General features: G+C 56.7%; 1 protein-coding gene across 2 annotated transcripts; it reads left to right on the top strand.

Annotated features, from left to right (window-relative positions):
* On the top strand, nt 1-26,562 carry LOC125624643 (angiopoietin-2). Of its 2 annotated transcripts, none has more exons than XM_048825720.2 (9): nt 1-579; nt 10,386-10,541; nt 14,135-14,256; nt 17,385-17,617; nt 18,156-18,280; nt 19,044-19,145; nt 20,877-21,043; nt 25,457-25,587; nt 25,991-26,562. In XM_048825720.2, exons 1-9 carry the CDS (start codon nt 274-276, stop codon nt 26,149-26,151), a joined length of 1,503 nt encoding a protein of 500 aa, XP_048681677.2. In that variant the 5' UTR covers nt 1-273; the 3' UTR covers nt 26,152-26,562. The 2 variants fall into 2 exon arrangements, with proteins under 2 accessions (XP_048681677.2, XP_074977448.1); XM_075121347.1 differs by lacking the exon at nt 1-579 and adding an exon at nt 685-1,050.
* The last annotated feature ends 348 nt before the right edge of the window (nt 26,563-26,910 follow it).

Below are 26,910 nucleotides of genomic sequence, written 5' to 3'. Positions count from 1 at the left end.
TCTGCAGTTGTCAGGAGAACATGGGCCAGAGATATAGGAAGCAATCGAGGGCCTTTATCGTGGAAACACAGGCTCTGGGAGCAGGATTCCTGGCCAGCCGCGCGCCCAGCCTTGGAGCTGTCAGACGCCACATGTCAGCAGCAGCAGCCGCCGTGCAGGGGGAGGACTGAGTGTCCCACACCAGGCAGCACAGAAGCAGAGAAACGTGCGTGCGTGTGAAGTTCAAACCAGACCCTTTCCGCTGGGTAGGAATAAGCCCCCTGGAAGGCGAGGATGGGAGCCGGGGGAGCCCTGCTGTGGTTACTGGGGGCTGCATGGGCTGCGATGGCTCCGGGACTTGGTTCCCACCTGAAAGGGAAGGACAGCCTTGACAGACCTCAGCACCAGGTGCAGCATGGGCCCTGCAGCTACACCTTCCTGCTCCCAGAGCTTGGGGGCTGTTACCCCTCCGCTGCCGAATACCAGGTCTCCAACTCACTGCAGAGAGATGCTCCTTCCGCGCCTGAGCCCAAGTGGCCAGCCAAGCGGCTCCAACAACTGGAGAACATCATGGAAAACAACACACAGTGGCTGCAGAAGGTAAGATCCAGTCAGGGCCCGTTTGGATCGCAGTGGTTCTTGTACAGATTGCAGCAGTGCCTTCAGCATGCCAGTCCCTTTCCAAACGCAGGGCTTGGCCTGCGAACATGCAGCGTTGCCAACCTCCCTCTGGGACCGGAGAGTCAATGGGGGCTCCCTCTGCCCCTTGCATCAAGGGGCGGCCTCTTGCAGCTTGCTACCTTTCTGCCGCTGGGCACGAGCCAGGTGAGGACCCAGCTCGCTCTCCCCTAGCAGTGTTGCCGCTTCAGCATCAAAAGCTTCTTTGCACAGTAATGTGGGTGGATGTGACTCCAGGCTGCACGGTCACTTTTCTGACCATAACCATGTGGCGCTGGCTTCCTCGAGAGCATCTGGTCAAAGTCTGTGCCTGGGAACTGCTGTATAATTACTTTGTTAAAGGGACCAAACAGGCTTCTCACCTTGATCCAGACAGTCTCAGCATTACTGCAAGTAAGTTACCCCTATAGATGAGGAAAACAGTACAAGGGCTTGGATCATTTAAATGGGCAACTTATTTATTGATCCTGGGAACCTATCATCTCTCCTAATATTTAAATACCCCTTTAAAACTCTCTACTAGCCCCCTCCTGAGTGTGACATGCTTTCTGTCTCTGTTATCAGACATGTGTTCTGCTACTTGGCTGTGCCGAATGTTCCTTTACCAGCAGAGCCGCCGCAGAAAAATTCTTTTTCTGTTTTTCTTTCCAGTTATTTTAAAACACAGGAAATCAAACTCACTTGGGGTCATGGGTCTCTCCTTCATGAGCCGAGAGTTTGAGAGTGACTCTGGTACCGGTTACACGGGTGTAAATCAGGAATAACTCCACTTATACCAATGAACTGACACTGAAGTGAAACCAGTTTAGAAGCAATTTCAGAATCGAGCAGCATGGGTGAAATCCTGACCCCGTTGTCACTAGGAGTTCTGCCACTGACTTTTCTGCTGCCAAGATTTCACCCTGTGCCTGCAGGATATATTGGGCTCCTTCCTAAACTATAAATACCAATTGCTGCTTAGCATACAGATACCAGTCAGGCAGTAAAGGGGTTGTTTCCTTCCTCTTTGTTCCCAGGCTGCTATCAGGAGCATGTGTCTAATTCAGACTATATTACATCTCCTTCCAAAGACAATCTACCATAGGGTAGAACAAACTTCTTTACACTCTACCAAAGCAATAAGCAAATATTTGCACTAGGGGAGAATTTAGTTAAAAATAAATCCCCCCAAATAAAAAACCCATCAGCTCCAAGGCTGAGGGAATGTGAGCAGTGCAGGGGAACGTGTCTGAAAGTGATTAATACCCAGCATCACAACGCCCTTGTGTTAATACATATCCCTGTCCACTCACTGGGACTACACGTAGTGCAGCATTGAGAGCAACGCTGCTTGCTGTGCAGGGGTCTCTGGATGAGACCTTAGCTCCCAAGGTCCTTCCCGCTCAGCATGGGCTCTAAGGATTCCACGGGACGCTGCTGGCAGAGTTGGGGATTTTCCCCAGAATCCTCAGCTGTGTTGCTTCTGTCCTGTCCGGGGACAGTTGTGGCTTCCTCCGGAGTGGTGGCTGAATTTCCGTGGTGCTGTGTTGTTTGGGGACCTGTTGAAAGACAAGGGGCTGCAGCAACGTAACCTATGGCATTCTTGTGATTGTGCCATACGGAGGCACGGTCTGGGAAGCTGCTGCAGCTGACCCAGACTCTGGGCAGGCATAAAGCATGTGTCTGGGATGAGGCACCAGGTTTTGTCTCTCGGAACTGGGGGGATTTAGTTGTCAGTGCCACTAAACCTGCTCTGCATGGAAAAGTCCCCTTCTGTCTGCCAGCATGTTACAGGCTCTCGAGGCTGCTGCCCTCCCACGGGCTCAGGTCTCGATAGCAGCTTCTGCTTTTACAAACATGCCACACACTGAATGCACTGGGAGGGCAGGCTGAACAGAGCCTGGTCTGGGTGGGAGAGGGTGCTCCCCAAACTGCCCTGGCCCTCCCGCCCTGCAGGGATTAAGTGGAGATGCACAGACTGTTAGGAAGTGGCCTGGAAAACGTTCTCCTCAGCTGTTTCCTTTCCCTGGACACCAAGACGTGTGTTTATTGCCCAAGAAGCCATGAATCATGTTGTCTAGGGTGGAAGGTAAACAGTGCTGACATGGTCCCCTGCTGCGCAGGACCCAGCGCTACGAGCAAAGCCGGGGTGCTGCTCCCAGGCCCTCTTGTTTTCAACACTGCTGGGATCGAGACACAGTTCCTCAGGCAAACTTATCGGGGAAGCAGGATTCTTCCGTGGCCAACTGGGAGCGCAGGGAGCCCAGCCAGAGGCGCTCTGCCACCCTGCAGCCCGGGGCACTGGTTGCTGGGAAAGGAGACACAGTCTGGTTAATTGTAAAGCCTGATGTGACGAAGTGGGACTGTTCTTAATGTTTCCTCTGAATAGTGTGGGGGTGCCTCAGTTTCCCCTAGGCAGTTCTTAAGTATCTAGGGGGTGGAGTAAGGGTGTATGATCATTGCAGAGCCCTAGAGGGCAGGTGTGTGCAGGAGTCTGGACACAGAGAATGGCCGACACCCTGTTTCCTGGCAACTGATGGCCTGGGCCCTTCCCCCCTGCAAGGTGAGAGCTAAAGGGTTGGAGAACAAAGGAATCAGGTGACCACCTGGCCCGGGAAAGGAACAAAGCCCAGAGGAGGAGGGGCTGGAGGGGGTTTTCAGTTTGGGGCTGGCTGGGACATGGAGTGAAGTGCAGACGTGGTTGTCTGGCTCACTGCCCCCCAAAATGGACCCAGCTGAGGGGTCCCGTTCTCTGCACCTGCAAGCTCTGTTTTAGACCATGTTCCTGTCGTCTAATAAACCTTCTGTTTTACTGGCTGGCTGAGAGTCACGTCTGACTGCGAAGTTGGGGTGCAGGACCCTCTGGCTTCCCCAGGAGCACCGCCTGAGCGGACTCGCTGTGGGAAGCGCACGGAGGGGCAGAGGAGGCTGAATGCTCCGAGGTCAGACCCAGGAAGGTGGAAGCCGGGTGAGCTGTGTGTCCTGAAGACAGGCTGCTCACAGGAAGGCGACTACCCCAGAGTCCTGACTGGCTTCATGGGGAGCAGTTCCAGAGCATCGCCCAGGGACTCCGTGACAACTGGTGGCAGCGGTGGGATGTACTGCACCCCGTGGATGGCGCTTCCTGCAGTAAGTGACTGGGGAGCAGTAACACGAAGGGGGATTGCCGAGGACCAGGCCTGCTGAAGGCTCAGAAAGGAGCGGTTTCGGGGGGCGGTTAACCCCTGGGAGTGTGTGACCAGCGAGAAGGACTGTGCAGTAATGGGGTCCCCCTGGGGACTGCAGTGAGCAGTCTTAGGGGCGGAGGAGTCTGCAGCTCGACCCTGGCAAAGAGGTGGTGACCTCGAGAAGGGCTGGCACACTAGGGGTTCTCCCTGGAAACCGTGGGGAGCTGAGAACACACGGGCCTGTGAGTCCACAACAACTTGGGAGGAGCGGAGTGATGGCCTGTCACCGTCTCCTTAAGAAGGACATTGTAACCCTGTGCAGAAAGAGAGGGTTGAGCGTTGGAAAGTTCACCAAAGCAGAGTTAATCGTGCAGCTGGAGGGGGATGACCGCTCTAAGGAACAGACTCCTGACCCCAACTGGGGCTATAGCAGGATCTGGGAGCAGCTGGAGCGGGAGCCAGGCATCGCCAAGACTCCTGTCCCCAACCAGACGGGGGTCTTCACGATCAGGTTCCCCATCGGGGGATCGAGACGGACGGGATTGGAGCTGAGTCTGAGAGAGCAAGAGGACCGTGGGAGACAGCGAGAGCCCGAGAAAGAGCTGCAGAAGCAGCAGCAGCATGAACTGGCGGTGGTGGGGCGGAGAGGCCTAGGGGACCTCCCCGGGGTGAGTGGGGATAGATCCCGGGGGGCCAGTTCCGCAGGGAACCTCGAGACTAAATTCCTGCCCCTGGTTAAGGAGGGGGGGGTGTGGATGCCCACCTCACTGCCTTTGAGCAGGCTGACGATTTGAACCAAGGGGACCCTGCGGAAAAGCCCCGGTGTCTAGCTCCCTTGCTGGGTCCCAAGGCCATAGACTCCGTCAGCCAGATGGTTGGGGATGTGGACGGGCTCCCACTCCTGACCCCAACCTATATGTCTGTGTGGAGTTTCCTGGGGCCAGGCCCCTCGGACCTCCAGTGGGAGCAGAAGGTGATGGTCAATGGGGAGACATTCTTGGGGTGGCCAAAGGGCATGGGCTGCATAAACCTTCCCACATGCGGCCTGCGAGTGCTATCGACCACCCCTGACCTAAGGGAGGGTGTGAAACTGGAAGGGCCTGGTGTAACTCCTACCAAGGAATGGGAGAGATGCTGGGGCATCCATGGGAACGTTGGTGGCTTCGAACTTCCCCAGGTCACCGGCTAAAGTGACCCCGCTCAGTTCGATCTCGAAGGGGGGAGAGATGTGACGAAGTGGGACTGTTCTTAATGTTTCCTCTGAATAGTGTGGGGGTGCCTCAGTTTCCCCTAGGCAGTTCTTAAGTATCTAGGGGGTGGAGTAAGGGTGTATGATCATTGCAGAGCCCTAGAGGGCAGGTGTGTGCAGGAGTCTGGACACAGAGAATGGCCGACACCCTGTTTCCTGGCAACTGATGGCCTGGGCCCTTCCCCCCTGCAAGGTGAGAGCTAAAGGGTTGGAGAACAAAGGAATCAGGTGACCACCTGGCCCGGGAAAGGAACAAAGCCCAGAGGAGGAGGGGCTGGAGGGGGTTTTCAGTTTGGGGCTGGCTGGGACATGGAGTGAAGTGCAGACGTGGTTGTCTGGCTCACTGCCCCCCAAAATGGACCCAGCTGAGGGGTCCCGTTCTCTGCACCTGCAAGCTCTGTTTTAGACCATGTTCCTGTCGTCTAATAAACCTTCTGTTTTACTGGCTGGCTGAGAGTCACGTCTGACTGCGAAGTTGGGGTGCAGGACCCTCTGGCTTCCCTAGGAGCCCCGCCTGAGCGGACTCGCTGTGGGAAGCGCACGGAGGGGCAGAGGAGGCTGAATGCTCCGAGGTCAGACCCAGGAAGGTGGAAGCCGGGTGAGCTGTGTGTCCTGAAGACAGGCTGCTCACAGGAAGGCGACTACCCCAGAGTCCTGACTGACTTCATGGGGAGCAGTTCCAGAGCATCGCCCAGGGACTCCGTGACACCTTAACGCTGGTGGCTGAGCGAGGGGCAATGGGAGGGAACAGCAAAGAGGAATGCCAGGGGCTCACTGGCTGCTCCGTACTGGGCCTCTCTCTGGTTGCTCGGACTCCGCTCGTATAGCTGTGGTGGTCACCTGGAGCAAGATATGCTGGGCGGGGTGCTTCATCGCCTGCTAAAGACCCACCGTGGCTGGGACCTCTCCTTGAGAAGGCAGGTGCTGATGTTAGGGCCGGTCTCTCACCCTGGGCGCTGAGCTGGATCCGGCCCTGTCAGCTGCACACCAGAGGGAAAGCAGCAGCGAAAGCCCGGGTGTCTTGTGTGGCCCACTCAGAAGTTCCCCTGCACCGAATTGCCAGCACGGCTGCCCTTGGCTTCCCGTCCAAACAGTGACCCGGTGAGAACCTGCTTCGCTTCACGCCCAGGATGACTGCAAGCTGGGGGCGGGCGGAGGGGAGCAGCATTAGGGCCCAGCTGATCCAATGTGTGAGGACTGGTGCCAGCTTCCCCTGACAGGACCTGCTGCTGTGCTTTGTGACCTGCCCATGGAATGTGGGCGCCACCCTGGGCGTACCGGGCGAGGGGCAGCCTGGGGGCTCTCGGGCTCTCTGACAGCCACTAGACACTGCAGCGTATACAAAATAGAACTGGCCAGTTCTGAGCCTTAGGAAAAAGCATCATCAATCTCGCCAGGAGGGTCTGGGGGACGGTGCTCGGGGGGGGAATCTTTGCAAGGAAGAGCCGACAGCCTAGTGCCCCCCCAAAATCTCCCATTAGCGGCCTTAAGAGTTTAGCAAGGTAGATGCCTCCCTCCCAACCTCATACCGAGCATGGTCTAGGCCCGTAGGAGAGAGGGCTCCCTACCTCCAGGAGGCGATGATGGAGGGGCTGGTGGGTACAGCGGTGGATTGGGACTCTGGGGACCTGGGTTCGCTTGCTGGCTCTGCTTCAGGCTTCCTCTGTGACCTCAAGCAAATCGCTGAATCTCTCACCTCAGTGGCCCATCTGCAAAGTGGGGATAGCTAACCGGTCCGTCCCGAGAGCTCCTCGGGGCAGGGGCTGGCTCTCACTGGTGTATATACGGCACTCAGCACAATGGGGCTCCCGGCACTGCCAAAATAATGCTGTGCCTGCCCAGAGAAGGGCGTGATAGGTTTTGTGCAAGGAGCCCAGGTTTGAAAATCAGGCGTCTTAGAAACGCAGGTGGGGGTGGGGTTCCTTCTGCAAGTCAAAAAAGGCCTGGCAGAATTGTCTGTCACTCAGCTGTGGAGAGCCGCGCCATGCTTGGTGCCAGGCTCATGCCCCTGGTGCTGCCACATGGGAACCGGCAGGCTAGTTCTGTCAGGTGAGGTAGGAACCTCTGGTCAAGGACAAAGGGACGGGGGATTTTACAGCTCATGCTGACGCTGCCCGCACCGCTGTATTGTGAATGAGTCTGCTTGGTCATCACTCACTCACAAGAACGAAGGTTTTCTGACTGACCTGGGTTCTGTTCTTAGCTCTGCTACTGACTCAGCCCATGACCTTGGCCAAGTCCCTCAGCTGTGAAAGATGACCCTGCCGAGTTACAGTATTGAGCAGGCCGGAACAAGCCAGCTTTAACTTCATGTCGCCTGGTCCTGGCCAGGTGACCCCATGTTAACCATGACAGCCTGTACCTCAGGTGTCTCCTCCATTGACAGGGATCGTGACCTGGGCTCAATTCACTAACATCTGCAAAGTACTTTCAGATCCTCCAGTGGACAGGGCCTGGTATTACTGCCAGACACCCAGCTTCCTGTTTATAATCTGTTTTATTGCTGAGACCCCCCAGGCAACTCTCCCCAAACAGCCCCCACCCTGCAACTGCTTCCGGCTGTGAATCAGCCACCAGCACTCCAGGAATGGAATGTGAGAGGCCGCCTTGGGCCCGCTGTTATGGGATATGTTCCTAGAAAGAATGGCAGGGGAACCCCGTCAGACAACGCTTTCCAGCCATTGGGGCTTAGAAGTTGTCAAATCAGGGTGGTACCACTGGAATTAAGTCCATGCTTTTTATTGACCGGTGCCCATTTCGGGGGGCCATTATAAACCCCACCCCCTTGTCGACAATCAGCTGGAATCCAGCCGGAGGCTTTTTGATTTACGTTGCAATTTTGCAGGAAAACCCTGATCCGAAGCAGCGGTTCCTGGCTGCTCAGGACCAAAACCCAGGGAGAGTTTTGCCCTTTCAGGATAGTCTTGGTGGGTACGCGTAACATCAAAGAGACCCAGATTTTAAAATAAAAGGGCATTTGCTGAGTAATAGGCCTTGTGCCAGGGACATGGCAACCCGTTGGGGGAGGGGAATGATCGTGGAGCCTCCTGGCGCATTTGCAGCTGAATGAGCCTGGCTTTGCCTGAGCAGCGCGGTCTTGTGTCGGAGCAGTCTGGGAAGGACGGGGCGCGGCTAAGAGACTGGCCTGGGCCTCAGGGGCTTCAGTCTCAGTTCTTGGCTCTGCCAGATGGTCTGTGGGAGCCTGGTGAAGTCAGTTCTGTGCCCTTCTCCCCTTTGTCTTGTCTAGTGACACTGTGAGCCACGGCCTGTCTCTTGCTAAATGCACGTGCAGTACGCACTGCCGAGGGGCCCCGGACTCAGGTGGGACTTCTGGGCACAAGTAAGAGGACTGAGGATTCAGTGGGACAAGCAGTCCCTGCAATCAGCCCCAGCGTACTGCCTGCCCAAGGCCGATTTTAAATGTGCCTCACTCTTCAATTCCCCTAGAGATTCAGTATCATCCCAGTTTCCAATGGGTGTTTCTGGCCTGGTTCCTAGCCCGCTCTCAGGGACTTCTAGTTCCCTAATAAAAGACAACAGGACACTAAATACCAGCAGATGCTCTTTAAACAGCAGCAAAGGGCCAGGTCCTGCAGACATGCCCTGCTGGGAGGTGGTGTTTTACTACCATGAGCCTCAGGGCTTGGGCTATAGAGAGATGTTGCTGTTCTCTTAGAGACATCATTAAACTGAGCTGCCCATCTCTGATAACTGCCCCAGCAGGAGGCAAGGATCTGGGGGTCTGGGCCAGCAGCCTCTCTCCAGAACAGGAGATAAAATAGCTGAGCCATCGGGAGGTACAGCGTAGCTGGTGCAACGGGGGTGACTGTCAGAGCTGCTGCATACCCAGGATCAGTGTCTTTCTGGGCTAGGAAAAGTGCCTTGAAAACCTGCTCCCATCCTGCTTTGGTGTGAGAGAGGGACTCACGTTCATCCAGACCTGAGAATGTTGGAGGCTCTCCCAGAGTTGCCGGGAATCCATCAGCGTTTATTAATTCCCCCACACCTTTTTTTTTTTTAATTTTCTTTTTAAAATCTCTCTCCAAGTGAAACAAGTCACTGCAAAGCTGGGCCCGTCCTGCGTCACTTGAGGATGGGCTCCATGACACAGTCGAAGGATTAAATAAGTCCTTGTTTACATCTGCATAACAGACGAAAGCAAAGCGATGTGGTGAAATGGGCCACTGGTACAGACACACCCCAGATAGATGGTCCCTGCCCCAGGGAGCTCCCAGTCCAGTGAGGAAGTCTGCGTACTGACATGGGAGGCACCGTTTGAGCCCCTGCTCCGGAGCAGCGTGGCCCGTGCGCTCTCGGCTCGGACATGCGAAGAGGAGCCAAGCGCTGGCTGGTCGGGGGTTCCATTCCTCATGCCCCCATTACAATGGGAGGAAGTTTGGCAAATGCCCCTGGGGAGGATCGTGTTTGTACATGGGCAGGGAACATCATCTGCATAAACAGTGTGGAGAGCAATATTTATGCAGCGAGGCGGCCCTGAGAGCGAAACACACTCTGCCCCCTTGCCACAGGCTTTGGGGGCAGGGGGTCAGTTACAAAACAATAGGCAGAAAGAAGCAAGTGGGGCTTGGTTCTCACGGTCCCAGACTCTCACTCGTTTACCACTCGTCCCCTCCAGCGCAAGGAGGGTACGGAGGGAGAACTGTCTAGTGGTTAGAGCACAACCCATTCCCAGCTCTGCCAGGCCCTGGGGGAGCGTAACTGCAGGCAACCCCACTGCATGTCTCTGTACCTGTCTCCTCGTCTGGAAAACTGGGGGGATCAGTAGCACTGCCTTGCCTTTCCGGGGGCAGGGGGTGAGGTTTAACCAAAGTGTGCGGAGCAGCTCAGACATGGGAGGCTAATATACGTGCTGCTGGCTAATATTATTAACCTGAGAACCTGGCTCTGAGGCGTGTTTTCTGGAGTGCATGTTGCATGTTTCACAGAAGGCAGGTGCCTAAATATCACGATGGTGGATGCACAGACGGACGGACGGACAGATGGCGGTGTGTGCCGGGGGTTGGATGGATGGACGGATAGATACAGAAGTGTGATTGGGGCTAGGTAGAGGAGTCTGCAGGGGTGGTCTGGCTGGCTAGGTAGAGGAACATATAGGGGGATGCATAGATAGATGGATAGGTAGGTAAGTAGGCATGCAGCCAAGTCAGCACACCAAGCTAACCTTCTTACAGCTACAGCATAGCTTTTATCTACCAGTGTCACACTGTTACCTATTGTCGGCGCATTGTGTAACCCCCGCAGTTCCAGTCCCACTGCTGAGGGAAGTGGTCATTTCCCACATAACCCCTTCTTTGCCTGTTTTTTGTTCCCAGCTGGAGAGCTACATCCAGGAGAATGTGAAAATGGAGCTTGCTGAGATCCAGTTCCACACGGTGCAGAACCACACAGCTGCCATACTGGAGATCGGGAGCAGCCTCCTGAGCCAGACGGCTGAGCAGACCCGCAAGCTCACTGACGTGGAGACGCAGGTAACAGCTGGCTGGGCTGTCTCCCGAGCCATCCCCCAGGTGCTGAACCCCGGAGTCCTCGCGTGTGACTCCACGGACTGGAACAAGATTGCATTCGTTTACACCAGGGCTGGATTTGGTCCCCTGCTCATGGCAGAGAATGTTCCACTGCATCTCACTAGTCTCCCTGCACGGTGATTTGTATATTTTGCTGGTGAAGCTGTGACGAAGTGGGACTGTTCTTAATGTTTCCTCTGAATAGTGTGGGGGTGCCTCAGTTTCCCCTAGGCAGTTCTTAAGTATCTAGGGGGTGGAGTAAGGGTGTATGATCATTGCAGAGCCCTAGAGGGCAGGTGTGTGCAGGAGTCTGGACACAGAGAATGGCCAACACCCTGTTTCCTGGCAACTGATGGCCTGGGCCCTTCCCCCCCTGCAAGGTGAGAGCTGAAGGGTTGGAGAACAAAGGAATCAGGTGACCTCCTGGCCCGGGAAAGGAACAAAGCCCAGAGGAGGAGGGGCTGGAGGGGGTTTTTCAGTTTGGGGCTGGCTGGGACATGGAGTGAAGTGCAGACGGGGTTGTCTGGCTCACTGCCCCCCAAAATGGACCCAGCTGAGGGGTCCCGTTCTCTGCACCTGCAAGCTCTGTTTTAGACCATGTTCCTGTCGTCTAATAAACCTTCTGTTTTACTGGCTGGCTGAGAGTCACGTCTGACTGCGAAGTTGGGGTGCAGGACCCTCTGGCTTCCCTAGGAGCCCCGCCTGAGCGGACTCGCTGGGGGGAAGCACACGGAGGGGCAGAGGATGCTGAATGCTCCGAGGTCAGACCCAGGAAGGTGGAAGCTGTGTGAGCTGTGTGTCCTGAAGACAGGCTGCTCACAGAAAGGCGACTACCCCAGAGTCCTGACTGGCTTCATGGGGAGCAGTTCCAGAGCATCGCCCAGGGACTCCGTGACAACTGGTGGCAGTGGTGGGATGTACTGCACCCCGTGGATGGTGCTTCCTGCAGTAAGTGACTGGGGAGCAGTAACACGAAGGGGGATTGCCGAGGACCAGGCCTGCTGAAGGCTCAGAAAGGAGCGGTTTCGGGGGGCGGTTAACCCCTGGGAGTGTGTGACCAGCGAGAAGGACTGTGCAGTAATGGGGTCCCCCTGGGGACTGCAGTGAGCAGTCTCAGGGGCGGAGGCGTCTGCAGCTCGACCCTGGCAAAGAGGTGGTGACCTCGAGAAGGGCTGGCACACTAGGGGTTCTCCCTGGAAACCGTGGGGAGCTGAGAACACACGGGCCTGTGAGTCCACAACAACTTGGGAGGAGCGGAGTGATGGCCTGTCACCGTCTCCTTAAGAAGGACATTGTAACCCTGTGCAAAAAGAGAGGGTTGAGCATTGGAAAGTTCACCAAAGCAGAGTTAATCGTGCAGCTGGAGGAGGATGACCGCTCTAAGGAACAGACTCCTGACCCCAACTGGGGCTATAGCAGGATCTGGGAGCAGCTGGAGCGGGAGCCAGGCATCGCCAAGACTCCTGTCCCCAACCAGACGGTGGTCTTCACGATCGGGTTCCCCATCTAGGGATCGGAGATGGACGGGATTGGAGCTGAGTCTGAGAGAGCAAGAGGACCGTGGGAGACAGCGAGAGCCCGAGAAAGAGCTGCAGAAGCAGCAGCAGCATGAACTGGCGGTGGTGGGGCGGAGAGGCCTAGGGGACCTCCCTGGGTTGAGTGGGGATAGATCCCGGGGGGCCAGTTCCGCAGGGAACCTCGAGACTAAATTGCTGCCCCTGGTTAAGGAGGGGGGGGTGTGTGGATGCCCACCTCACTGCCTTTGAGCAGGCTGGCGATTTGAACCAAGGGGACCCTGCGGAAAAGCCCCGGTGTCTAGCTCCCTTGCTGGGTCCCAAGGCCATAGACTCCGTCAGCCAGATGGTTGGGGATGTGGACAAGCTCCCACTCCTGACCCCAACCTATATGTCTGTGTGGAGTTTCCTGGGGCCAGGCCCCTCGGACCTCCAGTGGGAGCAGAAGGTGATGGTCAATGGGGAGACATTCTTGGGGTGGCCAAAGGGCATGGGCTGCATAAACCTTCCCACATGCGGCCTGCGAGTGCTAGCGACCACCCCTGACCTAAGGGAGGGTGTGAAACTGGAAGGGCCTGGTGTAACTCCTACCAAGGAATGGGAGAGATGCTGGGGCATCCATGGGAACGTTGGTGGCTTCTAACTTCCCCAGGTCAACGGCTAAAGTGACCCCGCTCAGTTCGATCTCGAAGGGGGGAGAGATGTGACGAAGTGGGACTGTTCTTAATGTTTCCTCTGAATAGTGTGGGGGTGCCTCAGTTTCCCCTAGGCAGTTCTTAAGTATCTAGGGGGTGGAGTAAGGGTGTATGATCATTGCAGAGCCCTAGAGGGCAGGTGTGTGCAGGAGTCTGGACACAGAGAATGGCCAACACCCTGTTTCCTGGCAACTGATGGCCTGGGCCCTTCCCCCCCTGCAAGGTGAGAGCTGAAGGGTTGGAGAACAAAGGAATCAGGTGACCTCCTGGCCCGGGAAAGGAACAAAGCCCAGAGGAGGAGGGGCTGGAGGGGGTTTTTCAGTTTGGGGCTGGCTGGGACATGGAGTGAAGTGCAGACGGGGTTGTCTGGCTCACTGCCCCCCAAAATGGACCCAGCTGAGGGGTCCCGTTCTCTGCACCTGCAAGCTCTGTTTTAGACCATGTTCCTGTCGTCTAATAAACCTTCTGTTTTACTGGCTGGCTGAGAGTCACGTCTGACTGCAAAGTTGGGGTGCAGGACCCTCTGGCTTCCCTAGGAGCCCCGCCTGAGCGGACTCGCTGGGGGGAAGCACACGGAGGGGCAGAGGATGCTGAATGCTCCGAGGTCAGACCCAGGAAGGTGGAAGCTGTGTGAGCTGTGTGTCCTGAAGACAGGCTGCTCACAGAAAGGCGACTACCCCAGAGTCCTGACTGGCTTCATGGGGAGCAGTTCCAGAGCATCGCCCAGGGACTCCGTGACAGAAGCACAGGGGAATTCGATGCCACCGCCAGTGAAGACACCTAAATGACAAGTGCACCACTGACGCTGCTGTGATTTCAAACAGCTTCTCCCTGATCCCCAAAGTTTTTGACGGTGCGCTCCAGCTTTCAGAGGACCGAGGCTGGACACTTCAGAATTGCTCAGCACGTTGCATGCATGTTGGATCCTGGGCTCTTGTGAAAATCTGGCCTTTGGCTTTGGTGCCTACATGGAAGCTGAGTGTGCTGGGAAATCCACAGAGCCCTGCAAATCTGTGGCTGTCTGCTTCATATCCGTGGATATCCACGGACCATGTTTGCGGATCGGATGCAGATGCAAATTTTGTATCCGCGCAGGGCTCTAGAAATCCAGCTCTGACAGTGGGAGCTGAGCCCTTGAAAATCTGCCCCCAACTGCACTGAGGGCTCTACCGGGATAGGAAACCTAATCCCCAGTCTTCCTCCCCACCCAAACTTAGGCCAAAATCCATGTCCCCATGCAGGCTGCTCCTCCTGCTGCTGGGCTTCGGAGAGTGTTTCCCAAACCCACATCCCCTCAGATCCCATCCCTTCCTGACCATCCCACTCTGGTTCCTTTTCCCCCACCCAGGTTCTCAATCAGACCTCAAGGCTGGAGATCCAGTTGCTGGAGAACTCTCTGTCCACTAACAAGCTGGAGAAACAGCTGCTGCTGCAGACCCAGGAAATAAACAAGCTCCAGGAGAAGAACAGGTAAAAAACCCTTCTCTGGGTAGGGCTGTGACCACGCAGGGATCTGACTATCTCTGCCACACAAAATAGAAACAGGAGAACCCAGCGTGGTCTGGGACTTAGCAGCGTTTCTAGGGCCAGATCTCCAGCTGGTGTAAAGCCACACCGCTCTAATGACTTCACCTTCCAGGTGAGGATCTGGCCCATAGGACTTGACAAAAGTTTGGGGTTTCAGGGAATTCTTTGGCATTACATAAAACATTTCCCCCTTTCATTTCAAATATTTTTCATGGCAGATTCAGTAAAATCTCATTTTAAACCCCTATATTGCTAATTAACTGGTGGCCTGTGTTGTGAGCATAATAAAGACTCCTGTTTGGTTGAAATTCTTGCTCTGGCTCACAGAACAACCAGGGGATGGGAATAAAATACAAAAGTCAGTGCAGCTCACAGGAACTTCTGTTTTGCAAAATGGATCCCAAACTCCAGAGCTTTGGAGTTCTCTTCTTGCCCAGAACCTACATTTCCAGAATGGTTCTAAGCGTCTCCAGGCAAGCGCCCTGCTCCCTTTCCTGGAATGCGGCGTAGGGAGGTGGGCGACTGTGTCTGATACTCAGGCAGCTGCTGCCTGCACTGACTGTAAATAAACAGGTTTCAGAGGAACAGCCGTGTTAGTCTGTATTCGCAAAAGGAAAGGAGTACTTGTGGCACCTTAGAGACTAACCAATTTATTTGAGCATGAGCTTTCGTGAGCTACAGCTCTAAGGTGCCACAAGTACTCCTTTCCTTTTGTAAATAAACATGCAGTGTAGACGTAGCCCTGTTGGTCCCAGGATATTGGAGAGACAAGGTGGGTGAGGGAATGTCTTTTATTGGACCAACTGCTCTTGGTGAGACAGACAAGCTTATTACAACAATCTGTGACCCCACTAACCCGCCTTTTGTCCTATGACTGCAGAGGTGTTAATGGGCCACTCCACCTTGAATGCTCCCTTTGAATATGTGACAGGTTTCAGAGTAACATAGTCTGTATTCGCAAAAAGAAAAGGAGGACTTGTGGCACCTTAGAGACTAACCAATTTATTTGAGCATAAGCCTTTGTGAGCTACAGCTCACTTCATCAGATAGTGAGGTGTAGCTCACAAAGGCTCATGCTCAAATAAATTGGTTAGTCTCTAAGGTGCCACAAGTCCTCCTGTTCTTTTTGAATATGTGCTAACTCTTTACACTAAACAATCCATTCCCCCTTGCATTTAGCTGTGATGGGAGAATCTTTCCCAGACCTGCTCTGTGTGGCTGGAAAGCTTGGCTCTCTCTCCCCAGTAGGAGCTGGTCCAATAAAAGATATTCCCTCCCGCACCGTGTCTTGTAAAGAAATAGGTTGTTGTCCCCACAATTAGGGTGATTAACAGCTGGCTTAGGGCTCCTGCTTGGAGAGGGACAGCGCCGCACTGCACATCCCAGAACTGCTAAGGGCTTGTGTCAAGGGCCCCCAGTGTGGGTGCCGTGAATGGGACGGAGCTCCAGTGAGATCCCCATTGACTGGAGGTGACGACCCAGTTATGCTTCTGGGAACATCCTCCCTTGTAAATCCTCCCTGCAGCTAATGCCCCTGGCACTGGAGCTTGGAGAGCCTGCCTGGGAGCCAGCCAAGCAGCTCTGGCTGGGAGAGGGGCCTCTGCCAGAGCAGGGACTTGTCATTCAGGGGCTTATGGCTCTTCCCCACCCCCTTCAACCCGGCCTGCCCCCAGCTCATTGCATTTGGGAAGGATGCTGACGGGAGACGGCACAAGCCCTGCCGGTACTGCTGAGCGCTGTGCTTGGACCGACGGCGTCATAGAGGCACAGCTCGAAAACGCATCCCCTAAAAGTTCAAAGCAAAGGAGGCCGATTCAAGAAAAGCTGGGGTGTGGAGTTTGGCAAAAACAGCCTGCCTTTGGAAAGCGTGGGGCTGGGAGCGCTGCGCTAGTGGGGGCCGAACGCCAGAGCCCCAGAGCCGTGCCTTCTTGGGGCCGGTAGCAGGCAGTGGTGCAGAGAATGTGCCCGATCTGTCTGGTCCTCCTCTGCCCTGTACCGTGGTATCTGGACAAATTGGAGGATTGGGCCAAAAGAAATCTGATGAGGTTCAACAAGGACAAGTGCAGGGTCCTGCACTTAGGAAGGAAGAATCCCATGCACAGCTACAGACTAGGGACCGAATGGCTAGGCAGCAGTTCTGCAGAAAAGGACCTAGGGGTGACAGTGGACGAGAAGCTGGATATGAGTCAACAGTGTGCCCTTGTTGCCAAGAAGGCCAATGGCATTTTGGGATGTATAAGTAGGGGCATAGTGAGCAGATCGAGGGACGTGATCGTCCCCCTCTATTCGACATTGGTGAGGCCTCATCTGGAGTACAGTGTCCAGTTTTGGGCCCCACACTACAAGAAGGATGTGGATAAATTGGAGAGAGTCCAGCGGAGGGCAACAAAAATGATTAGGGGTCTAGAACACGTGACTTATGAGGAGAGGCTGAGGGAACTGGGATTGTTTAGTCTGCAGAAGAGAAGAATGAGGGGGGATTTGATAGCTGCTTTCAACTACCTGAAAGGGGGTTCCAAAGAGGATGGCTCTAGACTGTTCTCAATGGTAGCAGATGACAGAACGAGGAGTAATGGTCTCAAGTTGCAGTGGGGGAGGTTTAGATTGGATATTAGGAAAAACTTTTTCACTATGAGGGTGGTGAAACACTGGAATGCGTTACCTAGGGAGGTGGTAGAATCTCCTTCCTTAGAGGTTTTTAAGGTCAGGCTTGACAAAGCCCTGGCTGGGATGATTTAACTGGGAATTGGTCCTGCTTCGAGCAGGGGGTTGGACTAGATGACCTTCTGGGGTCCCTTCCAACCCTGATATTCTATGATTCTATGATCTGGGCTCCTTCCAGTCTCTAGTGTGTTTCTCCTCACAGGTAAGGCGGGGCAATTATCCCCTGGTGCAAATGAGAACAGAGGCACAGAAACTAAGTGACCCAACCAAGGTCACACTTGGAATCTGGCAAAGCCAGGAGTGGAAGCCAGGGCTCCCAGGTCCCAGCCCAGCGCTGGCCCACCCCTCCTTGGCTCCCTCTCTGTGAGACTCCTCTTAATCCCCCCCCTTGGCTCCCTCCCCCTCAGCTTTCTGGAGAAGAAAGTCCTGGATGTGGAAGGCAAACACAAGGAGGAGCTGCAAGGGATCAAAGCCGAGAAGCTGGAGATGCAGGGCCTGCTGTCCAGGCAAACCCAGCTCATCCAAGAACTGGAGCAGCACCTCGCCACAGCCTCAGCCAACAACACGGTGCTGCAGAGACAGCAGGCATCTCTCATGGACACAGTGCACCAGCTCCTGAGCCTTGTTTCTCAGTGCAACCGTCAGTACTGTGGGGTGTGGTGGGGGAGGGCTGGGAGTGGCTGCTTGGGAGTCGGGCCCAAGCAATGGCCCAGCTCACTTGGTGCAAGACTGGGGGAGTGCCGGGGGAGCTGCTCCCCAATTCTCAAGCTGCCCCACCACACTTTAATTTGAGCAGCCTAGGGGCTGCTCTAAATTGGAGGGTTGGCTCTGCTCCCTGTGGGACCCTGGGCATAGCCTTATCGCCACCAGGCCCCATCCCTTCCCAGCATGCCCCCATGCTGGGGTTGGAGGGCTGGCATAGGAGCCGGCTGGGCTGGGTTTACACCTGTTGAGAATTCCCTCCTCCTGTGGGTTCCCAGCAGATTCTAGGCCATTGGCTCTACTCCGGCGGCTGGAGCAGGGGCCGGTGTCAGGGTGGTATGGCTCAGAGCCACAAGTGGTGCAGGGCTGGGGGGGTTCTCAGGGAGCGGGGACGGTGGGGTCAGTCCCCCCAGGCAGCGTCTGGAATTGAAGCAGCTGGGGGAAGAGCTGAGTGTCCCCTTGTCCGCTCCACCCAGAAATCTCCCCGGCCCCCAAGGTGGAGCAGAAGGTGTTCCGGGACTGCGGGGCCGCGTACAAATTGGGCCTCACTGCCAGCGGAGTCTACACACTGCACTTACCCAACTCCACAGCCACCACCAGGGTAAGTCTCTGAGCCCAGCAGCCTGCCAACCGAGCCAGGCCCCTCCGGCCCCAGGCCCTGGCAGACTTGGCCCAGGGTCTGGGATGTGCGAGCACATGGCTGCTGGCAGAGCCCCCGCCTTGAAGTAGCTTATTTACACCCACTAGGAGGGGCCAGTGGCAGAGGGCGGGGCGTGGGGTAAAGCAGAGAGGGGCTGGGAGTCTGGTTTCTGGTCCCACCTCTGAGGGGATTGGGGGGTGGCTAGTGCCCGGAGCAGAGCAATGGGATTCTGGTTCTTTCCTCAGCTCTGCCACTGCTTCACTGTCTGGCCTTGGGCAAATCACTTCAGCTCTGCCCCTCCACATATCCGTCTGCAAATGGGGTCTGCTAGCTGGCTGGCAGGGGGGTTGACGAGTGCGGGCAAAGCGCGCCGAGCACCTGGGGGGTGATGTGCCGGAGAGGGGCTGAGCATTAGTCTTCCTGAGATGCAGACGAGTGTCCCCGGCCCTGAAAAATGGCGCTTGTCAAACCAAAACAACCCCCGCCTGTCACCACCCCTCCACCCACCCCACTGGCCCACTCTGCCTCTCACGGACGCCACAGTGGGGATGGTTACTAGCGTGCTTAGCCACAAGGCCAAGGCCAGGCCTGGGGATCACAGCCTAGCCCCTGCTTTGGACGTGGGGCCCTCGCGCTCGCAGCTAGTCTCCGGCAGGCGCGGGCCACACCGGTTCGTGGGACGGTGCTTATGTGTCCAGCCGCGGCCATGCTGTCCCGTTCACAGGCGTTCTGCGACATGGAGACCAGCGGGGGAGGCTGGACTGTCATCCAGCACCGGAAGGACGGCTCCGTGGACTTCCACCGCACCTGGAAGGAATACAAACACGTAAGGCTTCCCTGTCCTGTCGGCAGCCAGCGCTGCCCCAGTGAGGCCGTGGTGTTGGACCCCCGGCATTTCCTCACACCGGGGCAGGAAGAGCTTCCCGTGCAGGCTAGGAATAGCCAACCGCTCCCAAGGGCGAAGGGCCCTCGCTTCCCTGCCTGGAGCCCCCGGTGGCCCTACACACGTGGGAAGGAAGAGGAGGAGCAGAGGTTACTACCTTATTGTTCAGGGCATGTGGTGAAGGCCTTCGCTCTGGGTACACGGGAGGCTGCAAACACGAACCCAGTGATGGGGGAAGGGATGGAGAGCGGATGCATCGCAAGGAGGGAACTGAGGTTGCCTCCCTGCTGTAGGGTCAGGGTAGTTTTCACGTGTGTGTGTGTGGGGGGGGGATACAGAGCCTGTCCGATAAACTGCAGGGCGCCAGCCCAGACCCTTTCCCTACCCCCCTCACTTACCTGTGCTGCAGACCCAGTGCCGGGAGGACCCCGCTGTGAAAAGGGGATAGGAGTAGTGCACAGCCACACCGGGGTGTTGTGATGTAAAGATGGGGAGGTGCTCAGACACTGTGGTAACGGGGCACAGAAGTACCGCCGACAGAGAGGCCATGACCCGGAGATTCTGTGCCACCAGCATTCCTGAATCAAAGCAGGCCAGGCCCTGCTTTCCATGGACGGCCCAGGGTCCAAGGGGATGTCACACATAGATGCCCAAATTGCTAACTGGGAGGGAGGGTTCTCCCTCAGATACCAGGGAGTGGCCCCTCTGCTGGGAGTTGGTTGCTTGTGTTGTATGGAAGGGAACATCAGGATCCATATCCTTGGTGTTTGGAAAGACCCCAGCTGCTCCAAGTGAGCTCCAGATTGTAGGGTTTCTTCCATGTGGCGGGACAGTTTTAGAAGATGATATCTCAGCCAGTCCCTCCGGCCTGCCCACTGAAGTCAGCAGAGACGCACCGCGCGTGGATTTGGCTCTGTGAGCCCCCATGGGCAAGTGGAGACATGGCGAAGTGTCTGGCGCACTGACACTGTCCGCCATTTGAAACACTCCTGCGGAAAAGCTCTCTGTGCAGATGCTGGAGAAAGATCTCAGATCCTGGCTGTGGTTTCAGCTCATTCACATGTGAGTCATGGTTGGCCTTTTGTAGCCTGAGTCTCGCGCTGTAATGTCAGGGAGGGGAGCTATCTGGGCACAGCAGGGCTAACCAAGGCAGTTGACTTGTGGCCTCTCCAGAGAGGTTACTGGTCAATGATCCATTGTCTGGATTCATTCAGAATTCCAGAGACCAGCACAGAGCTCCCTGGACCATGCACACTGTTGTGGGGCTGGTAGAGCGAATGACGTGTTGCAAAACCTGCTTCCTTCCGTGTTCCTCCTTTCAGCCCATCTTGGGCACCTCCTGGCCTTTGCCCGGCTGCACTGAACACGGCGGTGCCATGGGAAGCCATTCTAACCAGATCCAGATGCCAGAGCCTGAGGCGTCCCAGAGGCCCAGAAGTGGGATCTTAATCCACACAGTGATGTTCTAGTTACAAAGCTACCATTGTACATACACTTCCCCCAGAGCAGAGCAGAGCTGGCCCCTTCGGCCACACAAATCACAAAGCAGGAACCTGGGGACTCTGCTTTCTCTGGCAGCAGCCATGAAGCACGAAGCCAGGTGAGCCCCCCTGCTGCCGGCTGGTTCTTGGCAGCCTCCTCCTGCTTCATTGGGTTTCTGATCTTTCCATGCAGGGCTTTGGGTCCCCATCTGGAGAATACTGGCTGGGAAATGACTTCATCCACCGGCTCACCGCTCAGGGCTCCTATTCCCTCCGAATCCAGCTTCGGGACTGGGACAGCAACGAGGCCTACTCCCTCTACGGGTATTTCCACCTGGGCAGCGAGGAGCAGCTCTATCGGTGAGTCTCACTTCGCCCAGCTTGCTGCAGACGGGCGTAGCGATTTGTGCGCAAAGGATGACCCCGCCCCGCCCATGATGGCAATCAAGCCCTTGCCAAATCCACTAGACCCACCTGGTCCTGGAGAGCCAGGATCAGCCTCTGGGTCTCCTGAACGGGGGGTTAATCCCCACTCACTCATCCCACACAGCAGAGTCCAGAGAGATTTCATGGGTACAGCACGTGGCATGGAGAATCTCCTGCCTTTCCCACACCGCAACAGAAGCTTCTCTTGCATTGTACATGGGCCAGCTGCTGCCTCAGCACCCCCTTGTGGCCTGAGGTTGCTCTGCAGGTGCCCTGCCTCAGTTTCCCCACTTCTCAGGACTCTGTCAATCAAGCTCTTCTCTCATTCAGTATCCCTTCCCGCTGAGGGCTAGATTTATTAACATCAAAGCATTCCCAAAATATAGTTCTCAAAACTGCAGCAAATCCAGACACATAGGCTTTCCTGCTGGGGCCTCTCAGGCCTTCCCTGCCCAGAGCCTTTCCCTGAAGATGCAGCGTTCCCTGTTGGAGCCTGCTCCCTCCCGCCAGCCATTCCCTGCCATGGCAGGCCTCTGCTGAAGTCTCACTCCAGCTTTACTCTTCCTGTCTCTCCCTGTACATCCCCCTTTCTCTGCAGCTTCCTGCTGCTCTTTGGAGGAGAATCAGCTCTTCCATGCTCAGCTGTTTCTACCAATTAAACCCCACCCCGATCCCAGGTGACGTGGGGGAGGAACAGGAGACCTCATCCGAGGTGCGGCAGGCAGGGCTAACTCTATGGGGCTGGCCAGCTCCAGGTCTCTGGACTTCAAAGGGGCAGCTCCACCCCCGCTCCCCCCACCCTCGGTACAGGCACTTTCTGTCCCAAGACGCTTCCGCCACATGCATTGCACCATGCTCTGGAGCCCACCAGTGACGTTTCGGCTCCATCCCGATGCTCCTGTTCCTGGGGAAGCCAGCCTGGAGCACCCCCAGCTCGGAGTTCCTTCTGCAAAGTCTCGTTGGGATTTGGTCCTCCCTCCCTCCCATTTTCACTCCCTTTAGCTTTAACCCCTCCAGCTGTCAGAGCCTCTGATCAGACGCTGACTCAGTAACTGGTTGCTAGGAAGGAACGTGATCCCATGAAGTGCCTTATCCTGCTCTCTCTACTGGGCACGTTGCCGTGCTCATGAGTAGAGCGGGGACTGAGCCTAGATTCCCCACACGGCAGAGCATGCCCCGCCCCACATGCTGTCCACATTGTACGTCTGAGCCCGGCTTTTTGGGAACAGCCTATGGCCAACCTGGAAGACAGAGCAGGCTCCTTCCATGCCAAGCAGTGCCAACAACCCCACCTTTATCCACCATCCAAGTCAGCTCAGAATTGGCTCCTTTACCAGGCACCTGGGGCGGGGCCCCCTCCTAGCTGGGCTGCAGTAACCCACGGGCTCTGCTTCGCACATGGCAGCAGTATGGTGATACGGGTTGCTGTGCCATACAACACCAGCGTGACCGCACAGAGAGCTACTGGGCACTGCGGCCGCGCTGGCCCAGTCCTGGCCATGGTCAGCGGAAATGCATGATTCTGTGCTCCAGAGACTCCAGGCAGCTCCAGCACCAAAAGAACTGACTCCATTGGCCCCACGGTGGTAACGCGGGTGGAGTCAAACATGTACAGACAGGGCCTGTTGCTGGGGAGAGCTTTCCCAATGAGGTGAGTCAATACAGGACTCGCAGCCCGGGCCTGGAGTTTGGCAAAGACCCCCCAGGTATGTCTGACAGGAGGACACAATTCCATGAAACCTTTTCAAGAGTCTCACGCACTTCCTCCCAGTTCACTGAATGCAAATATGTTTTACAGTGAGCGTCCTGCTGCCTCCAGGGTGGCCTGCACTCTGCAAACGAAAGAGGCTAAGCACATGCCCTTTGCTAAAACCCAATGGAACCTCGGCCTCAGAGCTTTGAGAGCTGCTTTAAATCCAGAAGCCATGATTTTCCAGTGGGTTCTGTGCTTGGCAGGCTAACCCTGCTCTCCTGAGTTTCAGGTCTCTAAGACGAAGGGCAGAAATCTTAGTCTGTGCCAGATCTACAGCCTGTGGAAATCAGTGGGAGTCTCTCCAGTGGCTGCACTGGGCTTTGGTTCTAATTGATCCCTCCAGTGAACACAAATCATGGTTATCGGAATGGCCACCGCAGCTCCACACCCCGCTAATGAATGGGGATTGGGGTTGCTGGCAGGAGACCAGGCTCGTTCTCCATTTGTCTGATCTAACAGCTTTTCCCCAAGCACTGAGAATTTGGCTCTGGGAGTCCAAACCTGGTGAGACACACAGACAGCTTTTTCAGGAATTTTAGAGGCATTTTTACCCTGGATGTTGGGGCAGCTTTGGGCTATGCTGTGAAATTCTATCTGCAAACACCTAAGAGTCCTCACTACCCAGTTTGCTTTTCATCACCCTGGCATGGCAGCTTGTGTACATGGTTTGCCCTGATGCTGTCTTTGTTTTGTGCCATGGGAAGCAGGGCTTTTGACGAGTCCTTCTTGGCAATTGGCCTCAGCAAAACACAAGGTCATGGGTAACAACCCACATCCAGCAGCTGACACAGCTCCATGGCAGGTCCTTCACTCGACTCCTCGCATTCCATCCAGCTCCAGACAGGCTGGCCAATGACAGCATCAAAAGCAAGGCCAGCGGGTCCCTTTCCAAGCCCAGCACCCCAGAATAGCCGTTACCACCCACGCAGCTCGGATCACTCAGAGGCAGCACTGTGGGTTCTTACGCTGTTATTCCGTAGCTGGCCCATGAGCAAGAAGGGGTCACTGTCCATCCGAGTGCCCCATCCGTGGTCTCCAGGGCTAGACACAGCCGCGAGAGCTCCTTGGCTGCAGCAGCTGGAAGTGCAGGGGTGCACGCTTTTGAAAACCCAAAGCCATTGTTGCATCTTGCTTTTGGAGCCCGGGGTGGCTGGAACTGTGCAGTGGGGGCCCTGCGTTTCTCCCTGACCGAGCCGTTGGTCCAAACACAGTTGCAGCAGCAGGGGGCGCTCGGCTTCACAGCTGCAGCAAGTCCCAACTCCTTGATGCCTGCCGGCAATAATATTTGTGTCTGTGCATGTCCAGGGCGGGAAGCTGGTTCTCTTGCCTGTAAAGCCACCAGCTGCCTCAGCTAGTCAGGACACCAGGAGAACAATAGACCCTGCGGGCCCGAGTGCCAAGCTAAATAACCCCTGTCTCAGGCTGCATGTTTTTGTGTGAGACAGAAGCCAAACAAACATCGTCTGTGTAGAGTAGGCAGCCTTCCCTGAGAACGGGCAGTGACCGCACACGGCAAATTGCTGAGGGGACAATACTGGCAACTGCTTTGGAAACTCCTATTCTCGCCCACACGCACGGCTCCAGGGCCCTGGGGACATCTGGCATGACTCCAACCACCCACCTTTCCCCCGTCCCCGAGTCAGTGCCCTCCGGCAGACCCCCCAGGCCATCCCACTCCGGAGAGCCAGCAAAGGAGGCCAAGCACAGCCGGTGCCACAGGCACAGGGTGGGACTGTCTCACAACGTCTGTCCCTTTGTGGATTCTCCTGGGTTGGGAGGGAATGGGGCATTGCCCGCTCTGGTGCTGCTCATGAAGTCATAGCAGCTTTGGACTGTCTCTCTCTGTGTTCAGGCAGCACCCAGCGCAAGGCGGGCATAGAAATGGGCAGTGCGATGGGGCACTCTGCCCCTTGGGGGCAGGACTGCCCACTGGTCGTCCCGTCAGGTGATGCGGCCTTTACGGTTTCAGGTCGTTGGACATACAAGGCCTGAGGAGATATAGGGAGAGAGGAAAAGGGTCCAGGGAAGAAGTAACAGTTAAAAGGGATCCTGTTACTGGGACCTGGAGCCTTGCGGGGGGCAGCGCAGGGCTCCCTTCTCCCCCCAGCCACCAAGGAATGAGTTGGGAGAAGGGGCCAGTGTAAACGCTGCCTCCACCAAGCACAGGGCAGGTGCCTGTAGACACTGGGCAGCTAGAAGGCTCCTGCAGGGCCCTGAGTTAGCAGGGAGAAGACAGCGGCAGGGGAAGGACTGTTTGGTAAAAGCGCCCCACTGGCGGAGAAGCTGGCGAAAACCCTGCGGCTGGCCTGAACCACAGCCCAGCCCCGAGCTGTGGAAATTCCTGCCCTAAGGAGGGAAGCGTGGACAGTTTGGAAGACAGCCTGGTGTGTGCCAGAGAAGCTGAGGACTGGAAGGCTCTGAAGCCTCTGGGGTTTGCTCCCTTTGTGCTGCCCATTTCTAGGCCTGCCTTGTACCGTGCCCACCTGGCCTCCCGCGTCCCTGGTCTCCCGGGGTCTCCCGGCCCCGGCATGGCAGCTCTGGTGGGGACTCGCCAGAGGCGCCTCCTGGACAGCCCTGTGTCTGTGTCTCCCCAGGCTCCACGTGCGGGACTACAGCGGGACGGCCGGCAGGACGAGCAGCCTCAGCCCCCCGGGGACGCCCTTCAGCACCAAGGATGCGGACAACGACCGCTGCGGCTGCAAGTGCGCTCAGATGGCGACCGGAGGTAACTGCCCCCACGGGCACGACGGGGCCCGTGCAGACCCCCGCCGTGGGTGGGCTGGGTGTGGTTCGTAGCGGACTCAGCCCTGAATGACCGTGCAGACGCTGGGAGGCCTGTAATTGGGCCTCTTCTGTTGTGGTCCATCTAACTCTCCCTGCAGGAACTGGCTCCCCCTGGGTCCAGCCGAGTATTCTCCAGGATCCTCGGCCCCTGGGGACACGCTGCACCGGCCGTCTAGCCCCGGGCACATACAAATTATGCTCTGATGCTTTCCTTTCTGGGGCAGCGCTGGGAAGTGACAGCCCCACAGAGAGCCAGTCTGTGCCCCAGCCCCCACCTTCGCCGAGTGGCCGCTGGCTGGGGCTCTGGTGTGCCGTCCCTCTGACCCCCCACCTCTGTGCCCTAGGCTGGTGGTTCGATGCCTGCGGCCCCTCCAACCTGAATGGGATTTACTACCCCGCTAGCCCCGCGACGGTCCGCTACAACGGCATGAAGTGGCACTACTGGAAGGGGCCCAGCCACAGGCTCAAGGCCACCACCCTGATGATCCGGGCTGCGGACTTCTGAGAGGCCCCAGACGGGACGGCGCCCTGGGGCTGGGGCTGGGCCGTCCCTGCAGGGGAGATGGGCCAGGCTGCGGCTGCACCAAGGCTCTGGTGGTGCCGCGTGAACGGCCTCCCGCACGTGGGTCTGGCCCCGAAGGGCGAGCTTGCACAGCGCTGTGGACACCTGCTTAGCCCGGCCTCTGTACGGTGCCTCCTCCCCGCAGCACCAGAGCTCGCTCCCAGGCGCCAGCCATCGAGGATGGGCCTGAGCAGAGGTGGCCCCGTCCCGCTCGTCCAAACGCAGCCTGCGTCTAGGTCTTAATCTCCTCCCGGTTCAGGGTCTGGCTCACAAACATCCTGCTGTTTCCTGGGGAGCTGGGGGCTTGCGATCCTGGTGTCAAGTTGTTCAGATAAAGCATCAGTGGAGAGCTCAGCTGTGCTGGAATGAGTCCCTGGGTGTGAGCTGGGGGACTGATCCCCAGTGGGGAGCGGGGTCTGCAGATAAAATGGGGTGATGGGTTTTCTCTCATGTACTCGCTCTACAGCTCAACCCCCACGTCTACTGCAGACGCAGAACTTCCCCAGAGGCAGGGAGGTGCCGATCCAGGGCTGAGGGTCAGCCCAGCAGAGGCAGGGCCGATAGAAGGCTTGTACCTGGAGCCACTGGGTCTGGCTGCAGGCCCGTCTGCTCCGACTGTAAAGTGCTGTGCGGACCAGGCTGGCTGCAGCCCTCTGAGCCTTCCTTTGGGTCCATCCTTCAGCACTTACTCCCCCAGTCTGG

The sequence above is a fragment of the Caretta caretta genome, chromosome 19 (assembly GCF_965140235.1).
Source record: "Caretta caretta isolate rCarCar2 chromosome 19, rCarCar1.hap1, whole genome shotgun sequence".
In the NCBI taxonomy this organism is placed as follows: Eukaryota; Metazoa; Chordata; order Testudines; family Cheloniidae; genus Caretta; species Caretta caretta.
This window is presented reverse-complemented; position numbering and strand designations above follow the sequence as displayed.